Raw genomic sequence first — 18913 nt, 5'->3', positions numbered from 1 at the left:
GAGGTGAGACAGGCTGAGGTAGGTTTAGTGAAGAAGATTTGGTGAAGAGGGTTTGGGGAGGGGGGTTTGGGCAGGAAGATTTGGTGAGTAGGGTTTGGGGAGGGAGGTTTGGAGAGGGAGGCTGAAGTGAAGGAGGTTGAGGTGATGGAGGTTTGGGGAGGAAGGATGAGGTGAGACAGGATGAGGTAGGTTTAGTGAAGATTTGGTGAAGAGGGTTTGGGGAGGGGGGTTTGGGCAGGAAGATTTGGTGAGTAGGGTTTGGGGAGGGAGGATTGGAGAGGGAGGCTGAAGTGAAGGAGGTTGAGGTGATGGAGGTTTGGGGAGGAAGGATGAGGTGAGACAGGATGAGGTAGGTTTAGTGAAGATTTGGTGAAGAGGGTTTGGGGAGGGGGGTTTGGGCAGGAAGATTTGGTGAGTAGGGTTTGGGGAGGGAGGTTTGGAGAGGGAGGCTGAAGTGAAGGAGGTTGAGGTGATGGAGGTTTGGGGAGGAAGGATGAGGTGAGACAGGATGAGGTAGGTTTAGTGAAGATTTGGTGAAGAGGGTTTGGGGAGGGGGGTTTGGGCAGGAAGATTTGGTGAGTAGGGTTTGGGGAGGGAGGTTTGGAGAGGGAGGCTGAAGTGAAGGAGGTTGAGGTGATGGAGGTTTGGGGAGGAAGGATGAGGTGAGACAGGATGAGGTAGGTTTAGTGAAGATTTGGTGAAGAGGGTTTGGGGAGGGGGGTTTGGGCAGGAAGATTTGGTGAGTAGGGTTTGGGGAGGGAGGTTTGGAGAGGGAGGCTGAAGTGAAGGAGGTTGAGGTGATGGAGGTTTGGGGAGGAAGGATGAGGTGAGACAGGATGAGGTAGGTTTAGTGAAGATTTGGTGAAGAGGGTTTGGGGAGGGGGGTTTGGGCAGGAAGATTTGGTGAGTAGGGTTTGGGGAGGGAGGTTTGGAGAGGGAGGCTGAAGTGAAGGAGGTTGAGGTGATGGAGGTTTGGGGAGGAAGGATGAGGTGAGACAGGATGAGGTAGGTTTAGTGAAGATTTGGTGAAGAGGGTTTGGGGAGGGGGGTTTGGGCAGGAAGATTTGGTGAGTAGGGTTTGGGGAGGGAGGTTTGGAGAGGGAGGCTGAAGTGAAGGAGGTTGAGGTGATGGAGGTTTGGGGAGGAAGGATGAGGTGAGACAGGATGAGGTAGGTTTAGTGAAGATTTGGTGAAGAGGGTTTGGGGAGGGGGGTTTGGGCAGGAAGATTTGGTGAGTAGGGTTTGGGGAGGGAGGTTTGGAGAGGGAGGCTGAAGTGAAGGAGGTTGAGGTGATGGAGGTTTGGGGAGGAAGGATGAGGTGAGACAGGATGAGGTAGGTTTAGTGAAGATTTGGTGAAGAGGGTTTGGGGAGGGGGGTTTGGGCAGGAAGATTTGGTGAGTAGGGTTTGGGGAGGGAGGTTTGGAGAGGGAGGCTGAAGTGAAGGAGGTTGAGGTGATGGAGGTTTGGGGAGGAAGGATGAGGTGAGACAGGATGAGGTAGGTTTAGTGAAGATGGTGGGAGGTTCGGGGGGGGTCCCTGTGGGGCTGGGGGCATGGGAGGGTGGGGGGGGTGCCCGGGGAGGGCACGTCCCGAGCAGAGGGTCCCGCCGTGCCCCCAGATGCATCACTGCCGGAGGTACCGGTCCCCGCAGCCCCACAGCTCCCTGGGCCACCGCTGGAAGAGGAGGAGGTCCCGGAGCAGGGAGTACGAGGGGAGGCTGAGGTGCCTCCCCCGCAGGGATCTCTCCAGGAGGTCCAGATCCAGAAGGTAGGAGCGGGTTGGGGCAGCGGGGGTGGGTTTGTCCCTCATCTTCCAGCCGTCCCGGGAGGTGTTTGGCAGCCCCTGCTGAGCCCTTCCCTGAGTTCTCAGCCCTGAGGGGGGGAAAAGAAAGGGCTTCAGTCTTGGTGCCTTCCCTTCAGCTGGTTCTGCCTGGTGAGGCAGAACATCCTGCCCTGGAATCACACTTCCCAGTTTTAACGTTTTCCCAGTTTTTAAAGCCTCTCCCAACAGCCCCAGGTCCCTCTGGAAGCAGCACCAAGCCCCTGTCAGTAACAAGCCCTTCTCCCTCACCTGTGCTGGCAGCAAAGATCTGAGCATCATCAACTGAGCTTCCCCACTTTGGATTTGACCTTTGGTCCCCTCTTTGTTCAGCATTCCCACAGGGACAATGAGGTGCTGGGTAAGGGCTGCCAGGACAGGAGCTGTGGGGAAGCTTCTGGAAGGGAAGTCCTGGCTGCCTGCTTGGTGGGACCCCAGCCCCTTGTGGTTCCACTGGTTGGACCAGGTCAGGTGTAGCCAGAAGGGAGCTGAGTTAATCCTTGAATTCCTGAAATGTTCTGTGGATTAATTTCTCTTCCCAGCCTGGCTTTTTGTTGACTCGAAGGAAGTGGGTTGTGAAATCCAGCACAAAGGGCTTTCCCAGCCTCTCATCTGATGGGTTGTGTAGGATGGATTTGGATGAAAACAGGCTTTTAGGAGGTGAAAACCTTCAGTCTCAGACCCTGAGCCTCCTGCAGGTTCCTCAGTGTCTCAGCAACACCCACAGAGGTGTGTTTGGGGTTGCATGTCAGGGCTGGAGCAGAGCAGCAGGGTGGTTTTTTTGGTGCTTTGGATGGTTCTCTGGTGTCCTGGAGCTGCTGCTGCCTTGGCAGGAGTTTGGAATTGGAATTTTATTCTTGATCCAAGATGAGGTGACCTCCCTAAGATGCAGCTTCTCCCTTGACAGGGTGGGAAGCAGGTGGGAGCTGTTGTTAGCTGAGGGGGGAGAGGATGGAGGTGCTTTCTGGGGGCAGGAGCAGTGTGACACTGCCCAGTGACCCTGCCCCTGCTGCTCAGGGGAAGGGAAGTGCCCTGGGAGCATCTGCAGCTCCTGCCTTCAGCTCTGCAGGTCCCGTGGGACCTGCTGGCAGTGCCACCAGGCAGAGCTGTGCTCCTCCTCAAGCTGCCTGTGCCACTCCAGCTGATCCCTGGTGACACGGGGGGAGCTGTGCCTGATGCCTCTGCACCCACTGGCTGAAACCATTTAATAAGTCTCTTTTACTGTCCTTTGACTTGTTTTATTTGGGAAACAGCAGAGAGTTCAGTGGTGACAAAACCCCTGGCAAACAGTTGGGTGAGCTGTAGAATTGAATCAAGGAAGCTGAGCAGGATGCTGAGTTTTGTGACACAACTGAGACTTTTTTGTCTGTGTGCACTTGGGACTTTAGGCAAGAAGCCTAAAAGCTGCTTTTCAAGAAAAGAAATTAAAGCTTTATTGTAAATGCATTTGGGGGGGGGTTACCTGTTGTTAAGGAAAGGTTCTCTTCTGTGCCTGGTGTGTTTTAAGGGTTCTGTCATCAAAAGCAGTGTTTGCTGCTATTTTGAGTGGTAATTGTCCCTTCAAGTTGTACAGGCTCCATCTGTAGCTGCAATTACTGTCACTCAGCTTTGTTGCTGGAGGAACAGGAGCTGGACTTTGCTGCAGAGCCCCAGTGCTCCCCTGGCTCCTGCTAATGAGCTGTTGGGCTGGTGTGTGTGCACAGAGCTTGGTGTTTGGGGGACTTGCAGGGCCCCCCTGGGGGGGGCTCAGTTCTTGTGTGTTGAGGAACTAATGAGGATCCTTCCTGGGGGAGGAGGAATGTCAGAAAAACACTTGTGTATCTGGGAAGAGCTCAGAGCACCTTCCAGTGCCTGAAGGGGCTCCAGGAAAGCTGGGGAGGGACTTGGGACAAGGGCAGGGAGGGAGAGGACTAGGGGGAAGGGATGAAAACTGGAAGAGGGAGATTGAGGTGAGACATGAGGAGGGAATTGTGGAGTGTGAGGGTGGTGAGAGCCTGGCCCAGGTTGCCCAGGGAAGCTGTGGCTGCCCCATCCCTGGCAGTGTTGAAGGGCAGGTTGGATGGGGCTTGGAGCAACCTGGGCTGGTGGGAGGTGTCCCTGCCCATGCAGGGGGCTGGGGCTGGGTGATCTTTAACGTCCCTTCTGACCCAAACCAGTCTGTGATCCTATGACATGATTCCGTAGGGAGGAGGCGGCCGAGCTGAGGGAGGCAGCTCAGCTGGAGCTCTCAGCGGGTGGTTTCCCCTCCCAGCTCCATGAAACCCTGGCAATGCCAGTTCCTCTCACCAACCTTCTCCTTCCCCTCAGCTGAGCAGCGGGGCAAGGCAGCAGGCAGCTCTGCAACCTCCAAGAGCTGCCTCCGGGCTCCTGCCGCTTCCCCCGGCGGGTGGGGAGCAAAGACCACCCGGTTCCAGCAGGACTCTCGCCTCCTTCCAGCCACCAACCCTCCTCTTCCTCCCTGCTCCAGCCATGACAGGATGCCTTACCACAGGAGGTACAGACGGGACAGCGCTCCCTACAGGTTTGAAGACCGAAGCCCATCATTTGGAGAGGACTATTACTCCACCCGCTCGAGGAACTGGCGGCGATCCAGGGGCAGGGAACAGCACCATGCCAAGAAATATCCCCACCACTGCCGGAAACGCAGGAGCAGGTCTTGTAGCAGTACCTCCTCGGTGAGTAGCATCCAGAACGAGTTCAGGATTGGTTGAGGTTTTGTTAACTGTTCTTCCCTCCTTTCAGCTGGGAACACTCTGGGTGAGTACCTCTCATCCCGTGGGTTTGGTGGTTTTGTTGTTGTTTGGTTTGGTTGTTGGTGGTTTGTTTGGTTTGGTTTTTTTGGTGTGTGTGTGTTTGTGGAATGTCTGGTCCAACCAAATCTGTGTCTTGTTCAGAGGGAAGTGTCTGTAGCTTGGTGGTTTGATTAGTCCAGCCTCTGTAGCTTTCATGGGTGAGGAAATGAAGTGGTGTTGTGCATGGCCAGGGAGGGGAGCAGGGAAGGCTTGGAATGGTGTGGATGAGACAGGCTAAAGAGGATGAGCCTGGCTGCTGGCATCAGGCACTGGTGGGGTTGAGACACAGCCAGAGGGCTTTGCTTCTGCCCCCTGCTGCTGCTGAGGGGTGCAGTGGTGGGACAGAGCTGTCTGCAGGGTCCCCTGCCAGGTGGGATCCATCAGCCTGGCTCTCCTGAGCCATCATCCCTGTGGTTATGAACCCCTGGGTTAGATGAAGGTTCCCACCCTCCCAGGACACACACGTGTCCTCTCTGCCTGTTTCCACACAAGTATCCTTGGATTTCAGCTGCTTTGAAAACTTCCCTGTTTCCCACCCTGCAATGTAGTATTCCTTCCAAGGATTCACATGGAATATTTGGAGCTGGGTGGGGTGGTTGGTCCCAGGGATGCCCTGGAAGTGGTGTGAGGTATCAGCCCAAGGGTCACCTCTTCTCTCCTGAAAGGAACGTTTCCATCTTCCACCAGTTTGTTGCTTTGAAATGGAATTCCAGCTAAAGGATCCCTGCAGTTAGAGGGGATCTCTGCATGGCTGGGAACTGCTGACAGGCTGTTGCTTTCCTCCTTCTTTTTCTTTCCAGTGGACTTTTGAGTTGTAGGAAGGAGCCAGGGTCCCACTGAAAACCCTCCAGCCTGGTTTGCGTGCGGTGCTGGGGGGGGGGTGCAGGTTTGGGCTGGTCTGTTCCCAGTCCTTGGAATTCTCCCAGCTGTCCCAACTTCTACCTTCTCCTCCTTTTCAGCTGACCTGGGGTTTGATGGTAGCTCAGTAGTTTGGAGTAGCTGAGGGGAAGTGAGGGACAACAGAAGCCTGCTGGAAGTTTGGGCATGGAAATGCAGAGCTTGGTATGAATTTCTTTGGCTGGACAGATTGGAACTGGTTTTAAGGCTGAATGCAAAGAGATGAGGAATTAGGGCAGCTTGCTTTGTGGACCCTGGGTCTTTTGGGGAATGTTTGGCTGGTTTTCCAGTAGAAGCTCCCAGTAGCAGGGGTGAACGTGACCTCACATCTTTCGTGGATACCTGAAGTGAAGTGAAACATTCCCTAGGGATTCATGTAACTCTTCCTAAGGTTCTCCCAGGCTTCAAATTGCCTCCTAAGGCTGAAACTCAACAGCAGGTCTGTTGGCAGCTGGATGGATTGAGCATCAGGCTGCTGGCTGGTTGTGTCCAGGAGGGAAGGGCTGGCTGGAGCCAGGGCAGGACATGGCTCTGGGAAGCTGGCAGGAACTGAGGTACCCAGGAGCAGGGAGAACTGCTACTCTGGCTTCTACTGGACAGCCTGTCCAAGCTGACAGCTTGTCTACCCTTTGGCACGTTTGCAGTGGGAGAAAATGAGGTTCTTCTGGCAAAGGCTCCTGGTGCCTCTGGCAGCACCTGCAGTGCTGCTGGGGAAGCTGCTGCTCCCTGGGAACAGTGGTGCCAAGCCAGCTTGTCCCTGGAGCTTCCCAGCTGCTGCCTCCCTGCACAGAGGAGGGCTTGTAGGGAGAGGACAAGGGGGAAGGGATGAAAACTGGAAGAGGGAGATCGAGGTGAGACATGAGGAGGGAATTGTGGAGTGTGAGGGTGGTGAGAGCCTGGCCCAGGTTGCCCAGGGAAGCTGTGGCTGCCCCATCCCTGGCAGTGTTGAAGGGCAGGTTGGATGGGGCTTGGAGCAGCCTGGGCTGGTGGGAGGTGTCCCTGCCCGTGCAGGGGGTTGGGCCCAGATGCTCTTTAAGCCCAACCCATTCCATGATTCCCAGAGGGGGGCGTTTTCCTTTTCGAGGCCGCAGCTGCTGAGCCGAGACTTTTCCTTGACAAACCTGTTGATGACTTTTCTGTTTTGAAGTCAGTTTGTGTCTTGACGTCTCCCTTGCAATATCCCTATCGTTATATATCCTGTGTGCCTTATGAAAATGCTGGGATCTGGAAAATCCAACCAACCGGCTCACCCGTCGTCTCCACCCACCTTTGAATGACCACCCAACCCTGCGCTGGGACCCGCCCGCGGGGGGGGGCGGTGTGTGCAGAGGAGCCAGCAGAGCAGTAAGCGCAGCAGGAGCGTGGAAGATGACAAAGAAGGCCACCTGGTGTGCAGGATCGGCGATTGGCTCCAGCAGCGATGTACAGCCACCCTTCCGTAACACTTTACCTCTCTACTTCCTACCCCCCGGGTTAGACCAGATCTCTCCCCTTCCCTACTGGAGGGGTCTCTAGTGGTTTTATTGCCTTTAAAAACGGACTGAGCAGTAACTCGCCCCAGGCAAGACAGTAGAGTTTTTAAAGAGAGTAGCAGTCAAGAGACGTTTTGTTGCTTGGCCTTTAATTTTTTTTGTTGCTTTTATTGCTGTGAAGCTGCAGGGCCTCAGCTCTTGGCCAGGCCCCTGAGGTTCACATCCACTCCTGTTTTCTCTCCTAGATGAGATTGTGGGCAGCCTCGGTGAAGGCACTTTTGGCAAAGTGGTGGAGTGTGTGGACCATGCCAGGTGGGTGGCTTTTCCTTCCAGATATAGGGAGGGATGTGGGCTGTCCTTGGTGCAACCAGCTCACAAGCCTGGCTGGAGCAGCTCTGCTCTGGGAGAGTTGGGGTGTTCAGCCTGGAGAAGAGAAGGCTCCAGGGAGACCTTAGAGCACCTTCCAGGGCCTGAAGGGGCTCCAGGAAAGCTGGGGAGGGACTTGGGACAAGGGCAGGGAGGGAGAGGACAAGGGGGAAGGGATGAAAACTGGCAGAGGGGAGATTGAGGTGAGACATGAGGAGGGAATTGTGGAGTGTGAGGGTGGTGAGAGCCTGGCCCAGGTTGCCCAGGGAAGCTGTGGCTGCCCCATCCCTGGCAGTGTTGAAGGGCAGGTTGGATGGGGCTTGGAGCAGCCTGGGCTGGTGGGAGGTGTCCCTGCCCATGCAGGGGGGTGGATGTAGATGATCTTGAAGGTCCCTTCCAACCCAAACCAGTCTGGGATTCTATGATTAATGCTGCCAGTTTCACCTGGGCTTGTGACTCCACTGGACCAAACTGGGGTCACCTGGTGCTGCTGTACAAGTTATTTCTCATGACCAGTGGGAAGGGGCTCAGTTCCTACCTCAGTTTCAGAGTCACATGTCAAGGGAAGCAGGGGAGTGTTCAGGGCCCGAGGGCATCAGCACAGGCTGTTCTGCTGTAAAAGCAGCCACCTCCAGCTGAGGGGTGGGCCAGGCAGCTGGGGAGGGTGACCTCTTCATCTCCTGGGCTACTTTCATTTAACCTCTCCTGTGGTTACACTTGACCCCTGTCTCCTCCTGACCCTTGGTCTGGCTCTGAGCCATGGGGTCAGCTTAGCAGTGGAGCTGCTGGGACCTCCCACCTCCTCAGAGAGGGGAGGAAGGTGCTGGAGGACGTGGAGGACACAGGCTTTTTCTTCCATTCCATCCTTTTTTTTCCCTCCTCCTCCCTTTACAGAGGCAAATCTCAGGTGGCTCTGAAGATCATCAAGAACGTCGGGAAGTACCGAGAAGCAGCCAGGCTGGAAATCAACGTCCTGAAAAAAATCAAAGAGAAGGACAAGGAGAACAAATTGTAAGTTCCTGCTGGAACTGGGAGAACTTCCATCGAGTCCCTGGGCGACGGTGACTCCTCAAGTCTTTCTCTTGTGCACAGCTTGTGTGTCCTGATGTCAGACTGGTTCAACTTCCACGGCCACATGTGCATTGCCTTTGAGCTTCTGGGCAAGAACACTTTTGAGTTCCTGAAGGAGAACAACTTCCAGCCCTACCCTCTCCCTCAGATCCGACACATGGCCTACCAGCTCTGCCATGCCTTGAGATGTGAGTCACCCAGGGCCCTGGCTCCCACCAGCACGGGTTGGGAGGGAGCACAGAAGGAGCTGACTTGGCTGAAGGTTCTGTAGGTGCTTCAGTGTGTGGTTTTCAGCTGTCTTGTTTGTTTTTTTTCTCCTCCACCTGGGCAGTTCTACATGACAACCAGCTGACTCACACTGACCTCAAGCCAGAAAACATCCTGTTTGTCAACTCGGATTTTGACACTTTGTACAACGAGAACAAGGTGGGTTGTGTCCAAAGGACAAGGGAATAGCCCAGAAATAGCCTGCCTGTCCCTCCCTGCAGAAATGGGCTGTTCTCTCCCTCTTCCACACCTTACAAGCGGGAATAAACTGGAAGTTGGGCCTCGTCTTTCTCCTGTATCTTTCTAAAAGCCACAAACCTGCTTCACTGGCTCCTGTCCCCAGAGTATCCCTGAGATGTAAAGACCTCAGAGCTTCACAGTTGTCATCCTTCTGCTTAGCAGCCCAGGCACGGCTGTTCTGGGGTCAGAGGGTTCTTCTCAAAGCCCAGCTTCACCCTGAACGTGAGGGCTTGTTGTTCCCTTGCAGAGCTGTGAGGAGAAATCCATCCGGAACACGAGCATCCGTGTGGCAGACTTTGGGAGCGCCACCTTCGACCACGAGCACCACACCACCATCGTGGCTACCCGGCACTACCGCCCCCCCGAGGTCATCCTGGGTGAGTCCTCCTGGGTTTTGGGGGGACTCTTGGGGCAGGTGGAGGAGAAGAGTTGTCCCAGGGATGCTGAAGGATGATGGTGTCTGGAGGAAAAACCAGATGAGAGAGCTCTAGTTCTAGACCGTGGCTTGGGAACAAGCTGAAATGCTGACTGGTCCCAAGGTCTTGGTTGTATGGAACAGGGGTATGGAGTAAAGGGATAGTGCAGGGCCTTGAGCTGGAGCTGGGAGTGGAGGAAAAGCCTGTGAGACTTGGGGAGTGCAGACATGAGCTCTTGGGGAACATGGAGTCAGCATCAGCTGAAACAGAATCATCCGGGGGGATGCGACAGGCCTCTTCCAGCACTGGAAAGCTCATGGATAACTGCTAAGTCTGTCTTGGTGTCATCCTGGCAGTTTCAGCAAGGAAGCAGTAGGAATCTGGTGGGACTTGCTGGGAGCACCAAGGTAACTGGCTTCTCTTTGCAGAGCTGGGCTGGGCACAGCCATGTGATGTCTGGAGCACTGGCTGCATTCTGTTCGAGTACTACCGAGGCTTCACGCTCTTCCCGGTGTGGGACCTGCAGGAGGCTTTGTACCCTTCCACATCCTTACTGGGTGGGCACTAAAAAGCAGCAGCAGAGGTGCAAAAGAAGCCCAGGGAAATTCAAGGCTTGGGAACTCGTGCCTTGCTGAAAGGACAAGGTTCAGATCAATTCTGGTTTCTTCACTCTGTGAAGAACAGAACGGTCAAGAGAGGAGGCAGAGGTGGGACAGGATCTGCACCATTCCTGGTGGAGGCTTCTCTTCTCCCCCTGTACTTGTTTAAGGGACCTTTTGTCTTCACCTCTCCAGGCTCTGAATTAATGCCCTGATGCTCTTTTCCTTTGCAGACCCATGAGAATCGTGAGCATCTTGTCATGATGGAAAAAATCCTCGGGCCGATCCCGTCTCACATGATCCATAAAACTCGGTAAGAACCTCTTCCTGAACTCATTCCAGGACATTATTCTGGCTACCAATCCTCTCTCCTCACATGGGGGGAGGGGTCTCACCTAGGTGGGTGAAGCCATGGGAGAAGTGCTGGGAGTTTAATTGATGAGCCTGATGATGAGTTTGAGGGGAAAGGGTTGAGCAGGGCAGAGAGGGCAGCTCAGGCTGGGTCAGTATGTCCCTCACGGCCTCGTCACCACTGCCTTTCCTCTCCAGGAAGCAAAAATATTTCCACAATGGGAACCTGGTATGGGATGAGAACACATCAGATGGGAGATACGTCCAGGAGAACTGCAAACCCCTGCGGGTAAGTGCTGCTCCCTGGGCAACGCCTACCTGCCTGGCCAGCCAGAGCAGCTGTTCCCTTCCCCGCAGCAGGGGCGCAGTCCCCGTCCCCACCCCTCTCTCTCTGAGTGTCCCACCCCCTCTTTCTCTTGCAGTCCTACATGCTGCACGACTCCCTGGAGCACGCCCAGCTCTTTGACTTGATGAGGAGGATGTTGGAGTTTGACCCTTCCCGACGGATCACGATCTCTGAAGCCCTCCTGCACCCCTTCTTCGCCGGCCTCTCCGCCGAGGAGCGGATGTTGTGCGGCCGTGGGGCCAGCAGGGACCTCAGCAGATGACAACAGGGCAGGTGTGACAACCTGCTCCCAGCTCTACAGCCAGGATCTCTCTGACCACTGCACTTCAGCCCCACTCCCTCTCTTCTCTCTTTGAGTTTGGAGGGGCTGGGGCCCTGGCCATAAGGACCCCGGGGAGGGAGGTGGGGGTGCGGGTTGGGAGAGGAGCTACATTGGAAAGCACAGATTTATTTATATGTTGTAAAGTTAAAATAAAAGTGTTTCTTATTGTTTGATACTTCCCTTGTAGGCAGGTGTAGGGGTCTCTTGCTCCCACTTCTGCCTTTCACAACGAAGAAAGATGGAGATGTTGAAAAAAAAAAAAACCAAACAATGAACTGGAAATGGAAGCAGCAGGTTTTTTTTGCAGCAGTAATTTTTGCTTCACTGGAGGCTTAAAAAGTGAGGGTGAGGGGATGGATTCATCTGGTTTCTGCCCCAGAGCATCAGGAAAGCTGCCAGCAGACAAATAAATAGCTGCACATGAACAGCACACACGAAGAGTTGCACTTTATTTCAGGGCATCCCCCAGCAGTGGCAAGAAGGAGTCGTTACAAACAGGTCACAAATGGAACAACCAAGCAGTGACAGAGCAGTGACCTTCACATGGCAGTGACCAGAGCAGCACCCCTGGGCAGTCCCTGTGGTGGTGGTGAAAGCTGGGGGGGTTAGAAAATCAAACACAGCTTAAAAGAAGTGGTCCAGTCTTTAAATTCACTCTGGTAAGGGGGAGAAGAAGGGCCCCCAGGCCCCTTTCTGGGGCTCAGAGTGTGTTCCAGCAGAGCTCAAACCTGCAGAGAAGCAGGGGGTGAGGTCACCACTTCCTCAGGGGAGCCTTTGTTTCTGAGGCCACATTCCCCACAGCTCAGCTCCAGGAATCAAACACAAAGTTTAACTGAGCCCAAAGCTGCCCTAAATGCCCCATGCAGGGAGGACTGGGGAGTCCATGATGGTTTGTACCCTCCAACGCTGGTCACTATTGATTTTTTTTGCTGCAAGGTGGGGAAACCCTATTGCTGCAGGGCTGGCAATGGAGCCCTGACCCCACCTGCCAGCCCTGCACAAACATCTCCCTGGGTCAGTGCCCTGCTGGGCATGGCACTTCAGCCAGGGCCACAGCAGTGTGGGGGCAGGAAAGGTCCCTAAAGCCAGGAAGATGCCTACACAGGTGCAACCTACAGCTCAACAGACAAACAAACCCAGCAGAGGTGAGAAAAGCCTGGGGAAGCAGACATGGAAAGGGCAGGTTGTCTCTGCAGCAAGGAAAAGTGGAACCAAGGTGGCTAAAGCTACCACTGGACTACAGCAAGCCCCACCTCTGGAAGCCACCCACTGCCCCCTCTGGCCTGGCAGAGGGTTAGAAGAAGCTGCAACAGCAGAAGGAAGAAGAAAGGCAGAGAGAAGCCTCGTGTTTAACTAACTCACCTGCCTGCCAGCCCTTCCCGGGGTGTCTGAGACAAACCAGAGCACCTTCACTGCCACTCCAGCTCCAGCTGAAAGGTGCTTCCCCTGAGGAGGAGCTGCTTTGCCCTTTCAAGGGGACAGGAATGGCAGCCCTGCTGGTCACCAGCCTCTCCATGCAGAGCTCCAGGCCAGCTGGCACAGTGGGGTCCCCCAGCCCAGCTCAAGGAGCCAGTGGTCCAGACCCCCAGAGGGGCAGAGCCCTCGGTCCTGCTGAGGTAGATACATGTGGCTTTTGATCCAAGCAGACAAAAAGCCCTGTTTGAAGCCCTCAAGTTCTCCCAGCTGCCAGAACAGGGTCTGTGCAGGGTTCAGGTACCTGCAGGAGCTCTGGGGACAGGTCAGGTACTGCTGTGCCCGTGGCATGGGGAGCTAACACGGAGCCCAGGACCTTGTGCTTCCCTGGGGCAGCTCAAAAAGCCTTCAGAGAGCACACACAGATGGATCCTTAGCTTGTTCCTGCTCTAGGCACCGCTCCAAGGCTCCACCAGGACAACAAAATGAATGTAGGAATAGATAACACCCTGGCAGTGCATGGGAAGTGCCCAAGAGCAGGGAGCAGAGCAATCTGGGGCAGCCTCTCTGTGGTGATTCAGTCCAGAACCTGGTGCTGTGCCCCTCCAGGAGGGCAGCAGCTCCATCTCCTGCAGCCAAACAGGACTGTGGAAGCTGAGGAAGTCCTTCCTCAAGGTGGTTCCCAGCACATGGGTACACACAGGCATGCCCACCCTATCCACAGGCTACGAGCCCAAAGGGAATAACAGATCCATGACCCACCTCCCAAAGCCCAGTGAGTGCAGAGGGGATACTGGAAAGCATTGGGGGAACTCACCCAACCACTACCTGCACCACACACCGTGCCACAGGGTGCTACTGTCCTGCTTCACTGTGCTCTCCCTGATTCAGCCTCTCACTGAGCCAGAAAGAAGGAGAGAGAACAACCCCAACCAACAACCCTGCAGAAGTTGTCCCAAAACACCCCTGGTCTCCTGTAGACCTGGGCTTCACCCACTAGAGCAAATAAACAACAAGCCAACAGAGTATACAAAGCAAGTAAGGCCTAGCTGAGGACACAGGTGTTCCCAGAATGTGTGACCCAAGAAATTCTGGCTCTTGCCATGAGCCTTCCATGGAGGGAATGCTCTCCTGGAGGAGCTGCAGGTCCAGGAGGCAGAGCAAGCTACAGCTGCCTTCAGGAACAGAAAACAGAGGAAACAGAGGAGGGGGGAGTAAAAAAAGAACAACAGAACCAAACCAAATCCTCCCTCCCAACCAACTGCAGCAGAAGGTATCTCTACACAGCCAAGGGCACCCATTGGGTGCCCACCAGGGCACCCTTGCTGGGTCTATCCGCCCAGAAGGACCAAGAAACACAACTCAGATCTCCAACCTCTTGTCCCACCTCCACGTCCCTCAGCAAACAGGCTCCTGGCCATGCCAGGGCAGCAGCAGCTGCCTCCACCAGGGGCCAGACACCACCTTCCTGCATGTTCCTTCCTACCAGGACACAGGAGAATGGACACAGCTTTGCAGGAACATTTGCTTCCTTCTTTTTTTTTTTTTTCCTGTTCCATTTTATGAGTCTTTTTCTTTTCCTTTTTTTTTTAAATGTCTTCTTCTTTTTTATTTTTTTCTTCTTTTTTTTCTTTTTTCTTTTGCAATACACAATGATTCTTCTGGAAGGAAAACTCCTCAGAACTTCACATCCTTAAGGCGAGTTTACTAAGTCAAGATCCACTGGACAGCTTATTTGACCTCCTCCTCCTCTTCTTCATCCTCCTCCTCCTCTTCCTCCTCCTCCTCTTCTCACCCTACAGAGCCTTGTGGCTGGACAGGCTCTAAGTGGAATGCAGGGGAATGACAAATTTGCAGCCAAAGGGTGAGTGGTAGTTTATTCCCACTTCCTGAAAGACCTTCTGGGGAATGCCAATGTCACAGAGGTACACACGTCCTGCCCTCTCACCCAGGGGCAGGGGCAGACCCAGGGCCAGGGACCACTTGGCATCAATGCCCTGTTCCAGCTCGTTGATGGGAGGGTCGATGCTGAGGACGGGTGCCCTGTTCTGGTTGGCCCAGTCCACAACTGCTTTGTACCAAGGCTGATCCCTCAAAAAGGCATTTTCATGACAATCCAGGCAGTTGATCACCAGGTCAACGGGGGTATCTGGGAGATCTGAAAGAAACACAAACTCTGCTGAGGACCAGACTGACACCAGTGCCTTCCCCACCTGGTGCTGCCAGCAGATTGCTCAGCTGAAGACTCCAGCACCCACAATCCTGCTGCAGAAAAGTCTGACCTTACCTGCTCTTGCTGCTGTCCTACCACATATGATGCTATTTTAAAGCTCTTTAGAACCTTCACAGAGCCTCAGGTGCAACATCTCAGCAAGCGGGCAGCACTTGAGCAGCCCTAGAGGCTGCTGCTGAGCTGGCTCACCCACTCAGGGGTGCACTCTCTTGGTTATAAAAGGACTGGTTTATATTCCACCAGCTGGAAAAAAAAAGGGCCTGTTTTTCTAGAACAGGCTGATCACCTCTGCTATGGAAAGGCAGCTCCTGTGCTGCCTACCCCACTGAGCTCCATCAGTCTCCCTGCACTCACCTCCTCTGTACCATACCCACCTCACACACCACAAGGTCCTCAGAGCAAGGACCCCTGTCCCAACAGGCAGGTGGCTCAGCCAGCCCAGGCAACCCCCATCCTACCACAACAAAAAACCTCCTGCTGTTCCCTAATTCCCAGGTTCGTTTCTCCCAAGGAGTTGAAAGCAAGCAGGTTTGAAAATAAGGCTGGGGAAGTAACAAAGAGCAGCCAGCTCATCTCACAGAGGATGGAGCAGCAGAGATCTGCACAGGGCCAGCTCAGTCAAGCCATCTGCTTGGTGTGGAGCAGCAGCTGGTTGCTCATCCACTCCCAGATTTCACACTCTGAACAAGGAAAACCCTTCTCCTAGGAGCAGCTGCTCTGACTCCCATCCATACGGGCAGCTCTTCCCTATGTGCTCCTACAGGAAACCTCTGTTCCAGCACAACTGCTCCACTGTTCAACCTCTGGGTGGCTGCTGTCCCTCCAACATCTGCCTCTGGCCGTGCCACTAGATGGTGCCACCACACCGGGCAGGCACCGGGGAGCTGCAAGACCCAAGGGCAGCGGGGACCAGATCTGCTCCTTCCTCCCTCCTTTTCTCCCTCCCCTCCTTTTTCCTCCCTCCCTCACCTTTGACGCTGGAAACCTGCTGGCCTTGTGTCTTGCTGAAAAGGTTCAGCTCGTTGGTGATGGATTCCAGCATCTTGACAAAGTTGGGGAGGAAAAGGATGACATGGACATCGTGGTTGGAGAGGTGGCGCCCACAGCTGATCCCCTGGGCCCCCTTCACGTGGGGGCCACACAGCAGGGCCACCGTGGGCCTCTGGTGCACATTCTTGGGGTTCAGCCTGAAACACAGACAAAAAGGGGCTGTCAATAAACCCAAGACACTCTCACCACCTTCCTGCAAGTGTTAAAAAAACAAAAATCATCAGTAAAATGCAAATCACCAGGTGTTTTGCAAACCTTCCGTTGCCTCAGAAGAAGGAACCCACATCCTTTTTGTAGGGCTGACACCAGAGAGCTGCTCTGCTTGCAGGGTCCTCCAGGACTTCCTTGCACCCACAGCAAAAAGCACAAGGTCTGTCTTGGTTTATCATGGAGCCAACTCGTCCTAAGAAAGCAGGGGGCATTTGCACTGCTCACCTAGCAAGTCTGAGGTTGAGGGGATTTTGCTTTTAGGAGGTTTTGCTCTGCCCCTCTGATTTAAGAAGGAAGCTAATTATACAGTCTGCAGTCTTCAGTTCTGGACCCCCAACACAGGAAGGACATGGAGCTTCTGGACAGAGTCCAGAGGAGGTCACAGAGATGATCTGAGGGCTGGAGCAGCTCTGCTCTGGAGCCAGGCTGGGAGAGCTGGGGTGTTCAGCCTGGAGAAAAGAAGGCTCCAGGGAGACCTTAGAGCACCTTCCAGTGCCTGAAGGGGCTCCAGGAAAGCTGGGGAGGGACTTGGGACAAGGGCAGGGAGGGAGAGGACAAGGGGGAAGGGATGAAAACTGGAAGATGGGAGATTGAGGTGAGACATGAGGAGGGAATTGTGGAGTGTGAGGGTGGTGAGAGCCTGGCCCAGGTTGCCCAGGGAAGCTGTGGCTGCCCCATCCCTGGCAGTGTTGAAGGGCAGGCTGGATGGGGCTTGGAGCAGCCTGGGCTGGTGGGAGGTGTCCCTGCCCATGCAGGGGGTTGGATCTAAATTATCTGGAAGGTCCCCTTCCACCCCAAATGAGTCTGGGATTTGATACAACCTTGAAGCCACGGGGTGTTCCCTTGACAGCAGAGCCACAGCTAAAAAGAATTTCTCCTCCTTAATCCTCCTCAACTGCAAAATAAACGAAACCAGCCAAGCTCAGAAGGGGCAAGGAAGCAGCTTTACCTGTTGGGCCCCCCCAGGAGGCTGAGGGCCATCTGGCTGGCACACACTCCTGTCATCTCCAGCCTCCTCTCCAGAGTCAGCCCGTGCTTCTCTGCCACCGAGAGCAGCTTTTTGTGCAGCTCGTAGGACACGCTGGGAACCACCAGCCCCGAGTCTGAGGTCCAAAGAGAGGGGAGGGAGGAAGACACAAAGAGGTAAAAATCAGAGACATCCAGAATGCTGCTGACTGGTGAGGTTTTTATATGACAGCACTTTGAAATGATGACAGAAAAAAGGCTTGGTGGCTGTTACCAAGGGTCTGTGTAACCCAGGAAGGCAGGTTCCTGCAGAGATCATCACATGAATCCAAACTGGGGTCTCAGAGTCAGCTTGGTCTGCTGGAGTGGAGCAGAGACAGCTGAACTGCTGGCCTTGAAAGGACAGGTTTCCATCAAATCCAGCAGCAACTGGCAATCTTAGGATGAGAGGGGAGACTGAGGTGGGACATGAGGAGGAAATTCTTTGCTGCGAGGGTGGTGAGAGCCTGGCCCAGGTTGCCCAGGGAAGCTGTGGCTGCCCCATCCCTGGCAGTGTTGAAGGGCAGGTTGGATGGGGCTTGGAGCAGCCTGGGCTGGTGGGAGGTGTCCCTGCCCATGCAGGGGGTTGGATCTGGATGATCTCCAAAGCCCCTTCCAACCCAAACCATTCCATGATGATTTTAGCAACAAGAGACCTGAGAAGGCCTCTTTGACTCACACATTTCTCAATCTCCAGGCCACCACTGCTTTTATCTCCCACCCATGGCCAAACTGCTCCTCATCACTGTCAAAGTCTGAGAAGCTGTGAACCAGATTTCCCACCAAGAAAAGCTTGGATGCATTTATGCTTCCTGACACCCAAAATTCCAGCCTCTGACCCACACAGGACAGAAAAACAAGAGGTTCCCCAGTTATGTGGCAGGTGTCCCCAAAAGGGCTGGTTTGAGCCACAGAAGCTGAATCCTGAGACACAGAAGCAGCAGGGGATCAATGCAGCTGAAAGAACATAAAGGCTGTAGGAAAACACTTCTCAGACATTTTTGACAGCCTGGTCTGTGAGCCAGGAAATGCTCCAGCATGTGGATCCAGGGCAAACAAACAAGAAAGGTTTTGTTAAGCATTGAGAACAGAATCCTCCTGCTCACTCCTCCAGCAAGCTGACCTGGAACCAGCAGGTAAGAAAAACACAAACCTGAGCAACTGTTCTGACTGATTCTTTATACCTTCCTCCTCCAAGCTGGCACTGAATCACAGACATAAGCCCTGCAGTCACATCTGTCAGCTCTCCTGGAAACAAATGCCACCAAACACCTTGTCACCAACCAGCAGCTCTGAGGGAAGCCACAGCAATTTGTTTGTGTGGTGGGTTGACTGGTGGAAGACAAGGAAACTGAAAATCCTCCCTGGAGAGAGAAGTGCAAAATGTGACAGGACACTGCTGCAGCAGCCAGCCAGAGATCCCTGGGTGTCTTCAGCCCCAAGAACCAGCCTCTTTATTCTAACTTCAGCAATATAATTCTGAGATCCTTTGCTCTGTGCTTGATGATTTGCTCCTTTGTGGAATCAGAAAAACACACTATTCCTTGTTTAAAACTGGCCTGAATGTCCCTACCTCTCTCCCAGCAAAGGAGCAGCACAGCTTAATTCCCTCTCCATAGGGGATGGGCACATAGCTGGAACACAGCTGCCAGCAAGGAAGGCTCCTTCTGTTGACATAATTCATAGGCACTGCCCTGAGTTGTCTGCTGAGCTCTGGGAGTGTACTCTTAGTTCCTACTCTGGCACAGGCAGAGGAATCACAGAATTGATCTGGTTGGAAAAGACCTTTTGGATCATTTAGTCCAACCATTAACCCAACTCTTCCAAGTCCAGTGTTAAATCATGTCCCTCAGCACCACATCTAACACAGCTTTTAAACACAGCCAGGGATGGGGATTCAACCACCTCCTTGGGCAGCCTGGGCCAGTGTTTAATTACCCTTTCAGTGAAGAAGTTTCTTTTCACATCCAACCTCAACCTCCCCTGGCACAACTTGAGGCCGTTCCCCCTGGTCCCATCCCTTGTTCCTGGGGAGCAGAGCCCG

General features: G+C 54.1%; 2 protein-coding genes across 2 annotated transcripts in view; one reads left to right on the top strand and one right to left on the bottom strand.

The window, feature by feature from the left end:
- Nucleotides 1–1618: 1618 nt before the first annotated feature.
- On the top strand, nucleotides 1619–10936 carry CLK3 (CDC-like kinase 3). Its single transcript, XM_010001330.1, has 12 exons — nucleotides 1619–1768; nucleotides 4287–4494; nucleotides 6837–6930; nucleotides 7226–7292; nucleotides 8241–8357; nucleotides 8439–8605; nucleotides 8749–8843; nucleotides 9172–9301; nucleotides 9769–9851; nucleotides 10173–10252; nucleotides 10489–10579; nucleotides 10713–10936. Exons 1-12 carry the CDS (start codon nucleotides 1620–1622, stop codon nucleotides 10896–10898), a joined length of 1467 nt encoding a protein of 488 aa, XP_009999632.1. The 5' UTR covers nucleotide 1619; the 3' UTR covers nucleotides 10899–10936.
- A 3086-nt stretch (nucleotides 10937–14022) lies between these two features.
- EDC3 (enhancer of mRNA decapping 3) overlaps nucleotides 14023–18913 on the bottom strand; it is a 33314-nt gene continuing 28423 nt past the window's right edge. The window contains exons 4-7 of the mRNA XM_010001329.1: nucleotides 16814–16967; nucleotides 15574–15791; nucleotides 14167–14529; nucleotides 14023–14132 (exon numbers count right to left, since the gene is read on the bottom strand). Of these exons, the coding sequence (XP_009999631.1) occupies nucleotides 14195–14529; nucleotides 15574–15791; nucleotides 16814–16967 (707 nt within the window). The 3' untranslated portion in view covers nucleotides 14023–14132; nucleotides 14167–14194. The remainder of the gene's footprint in view (nucleotides 14133–14166; nucleotides 14530–15573; nucleotides 15792–16813; nucleotides 16968–18913) is intronic.

Source organism: Chaetura pelagica, unplaced genomic scaffold, assembly GCF_000747805.2.
Source record: "Chaetura pelagica isolate M959 unplaced genomic scaffold, ChaPel_1.0 scaffold397, whole genome shotgun sequence".
In the NCBI taxonomy this organism is placed as follows: Eukaryota; Metazoa; Chordata; class Aves; order Apodiformes; family Apodidae; genus Chaetura; species Chaetura pelagica.
The sequence above is the reverse complement of the archived record's forward strand: the minus strand, read 5'-3'. Positions and strand labels throughout refer to the sequence as shown.

Excerpts from the sequence above, each read along its gene's own strand:
- CLK3 (XM_010001330.1), top strand. The coding sequence starts at position 1,620 with ATGCATCACTGCCGGAGGTACCGGTCCCCGCAGCCCCACAGCTCCCTG. Across the intron at positions 8,606-8,748 it reads GCTCTGCCATGCCTTGAGAT|TTCTACATGACAACCAGCTG; the intron begins GTGAGTCACCCA and ends CCACCTGGGCAG. Across the intron at positions 9,852-10,172 it reads GAGGCTTCACGCTCTTCCCG|ACCCATGAGAATCGTGAGCA; the intron begins GTGTGGGACCTG and ends TTTCCTTTGCAG.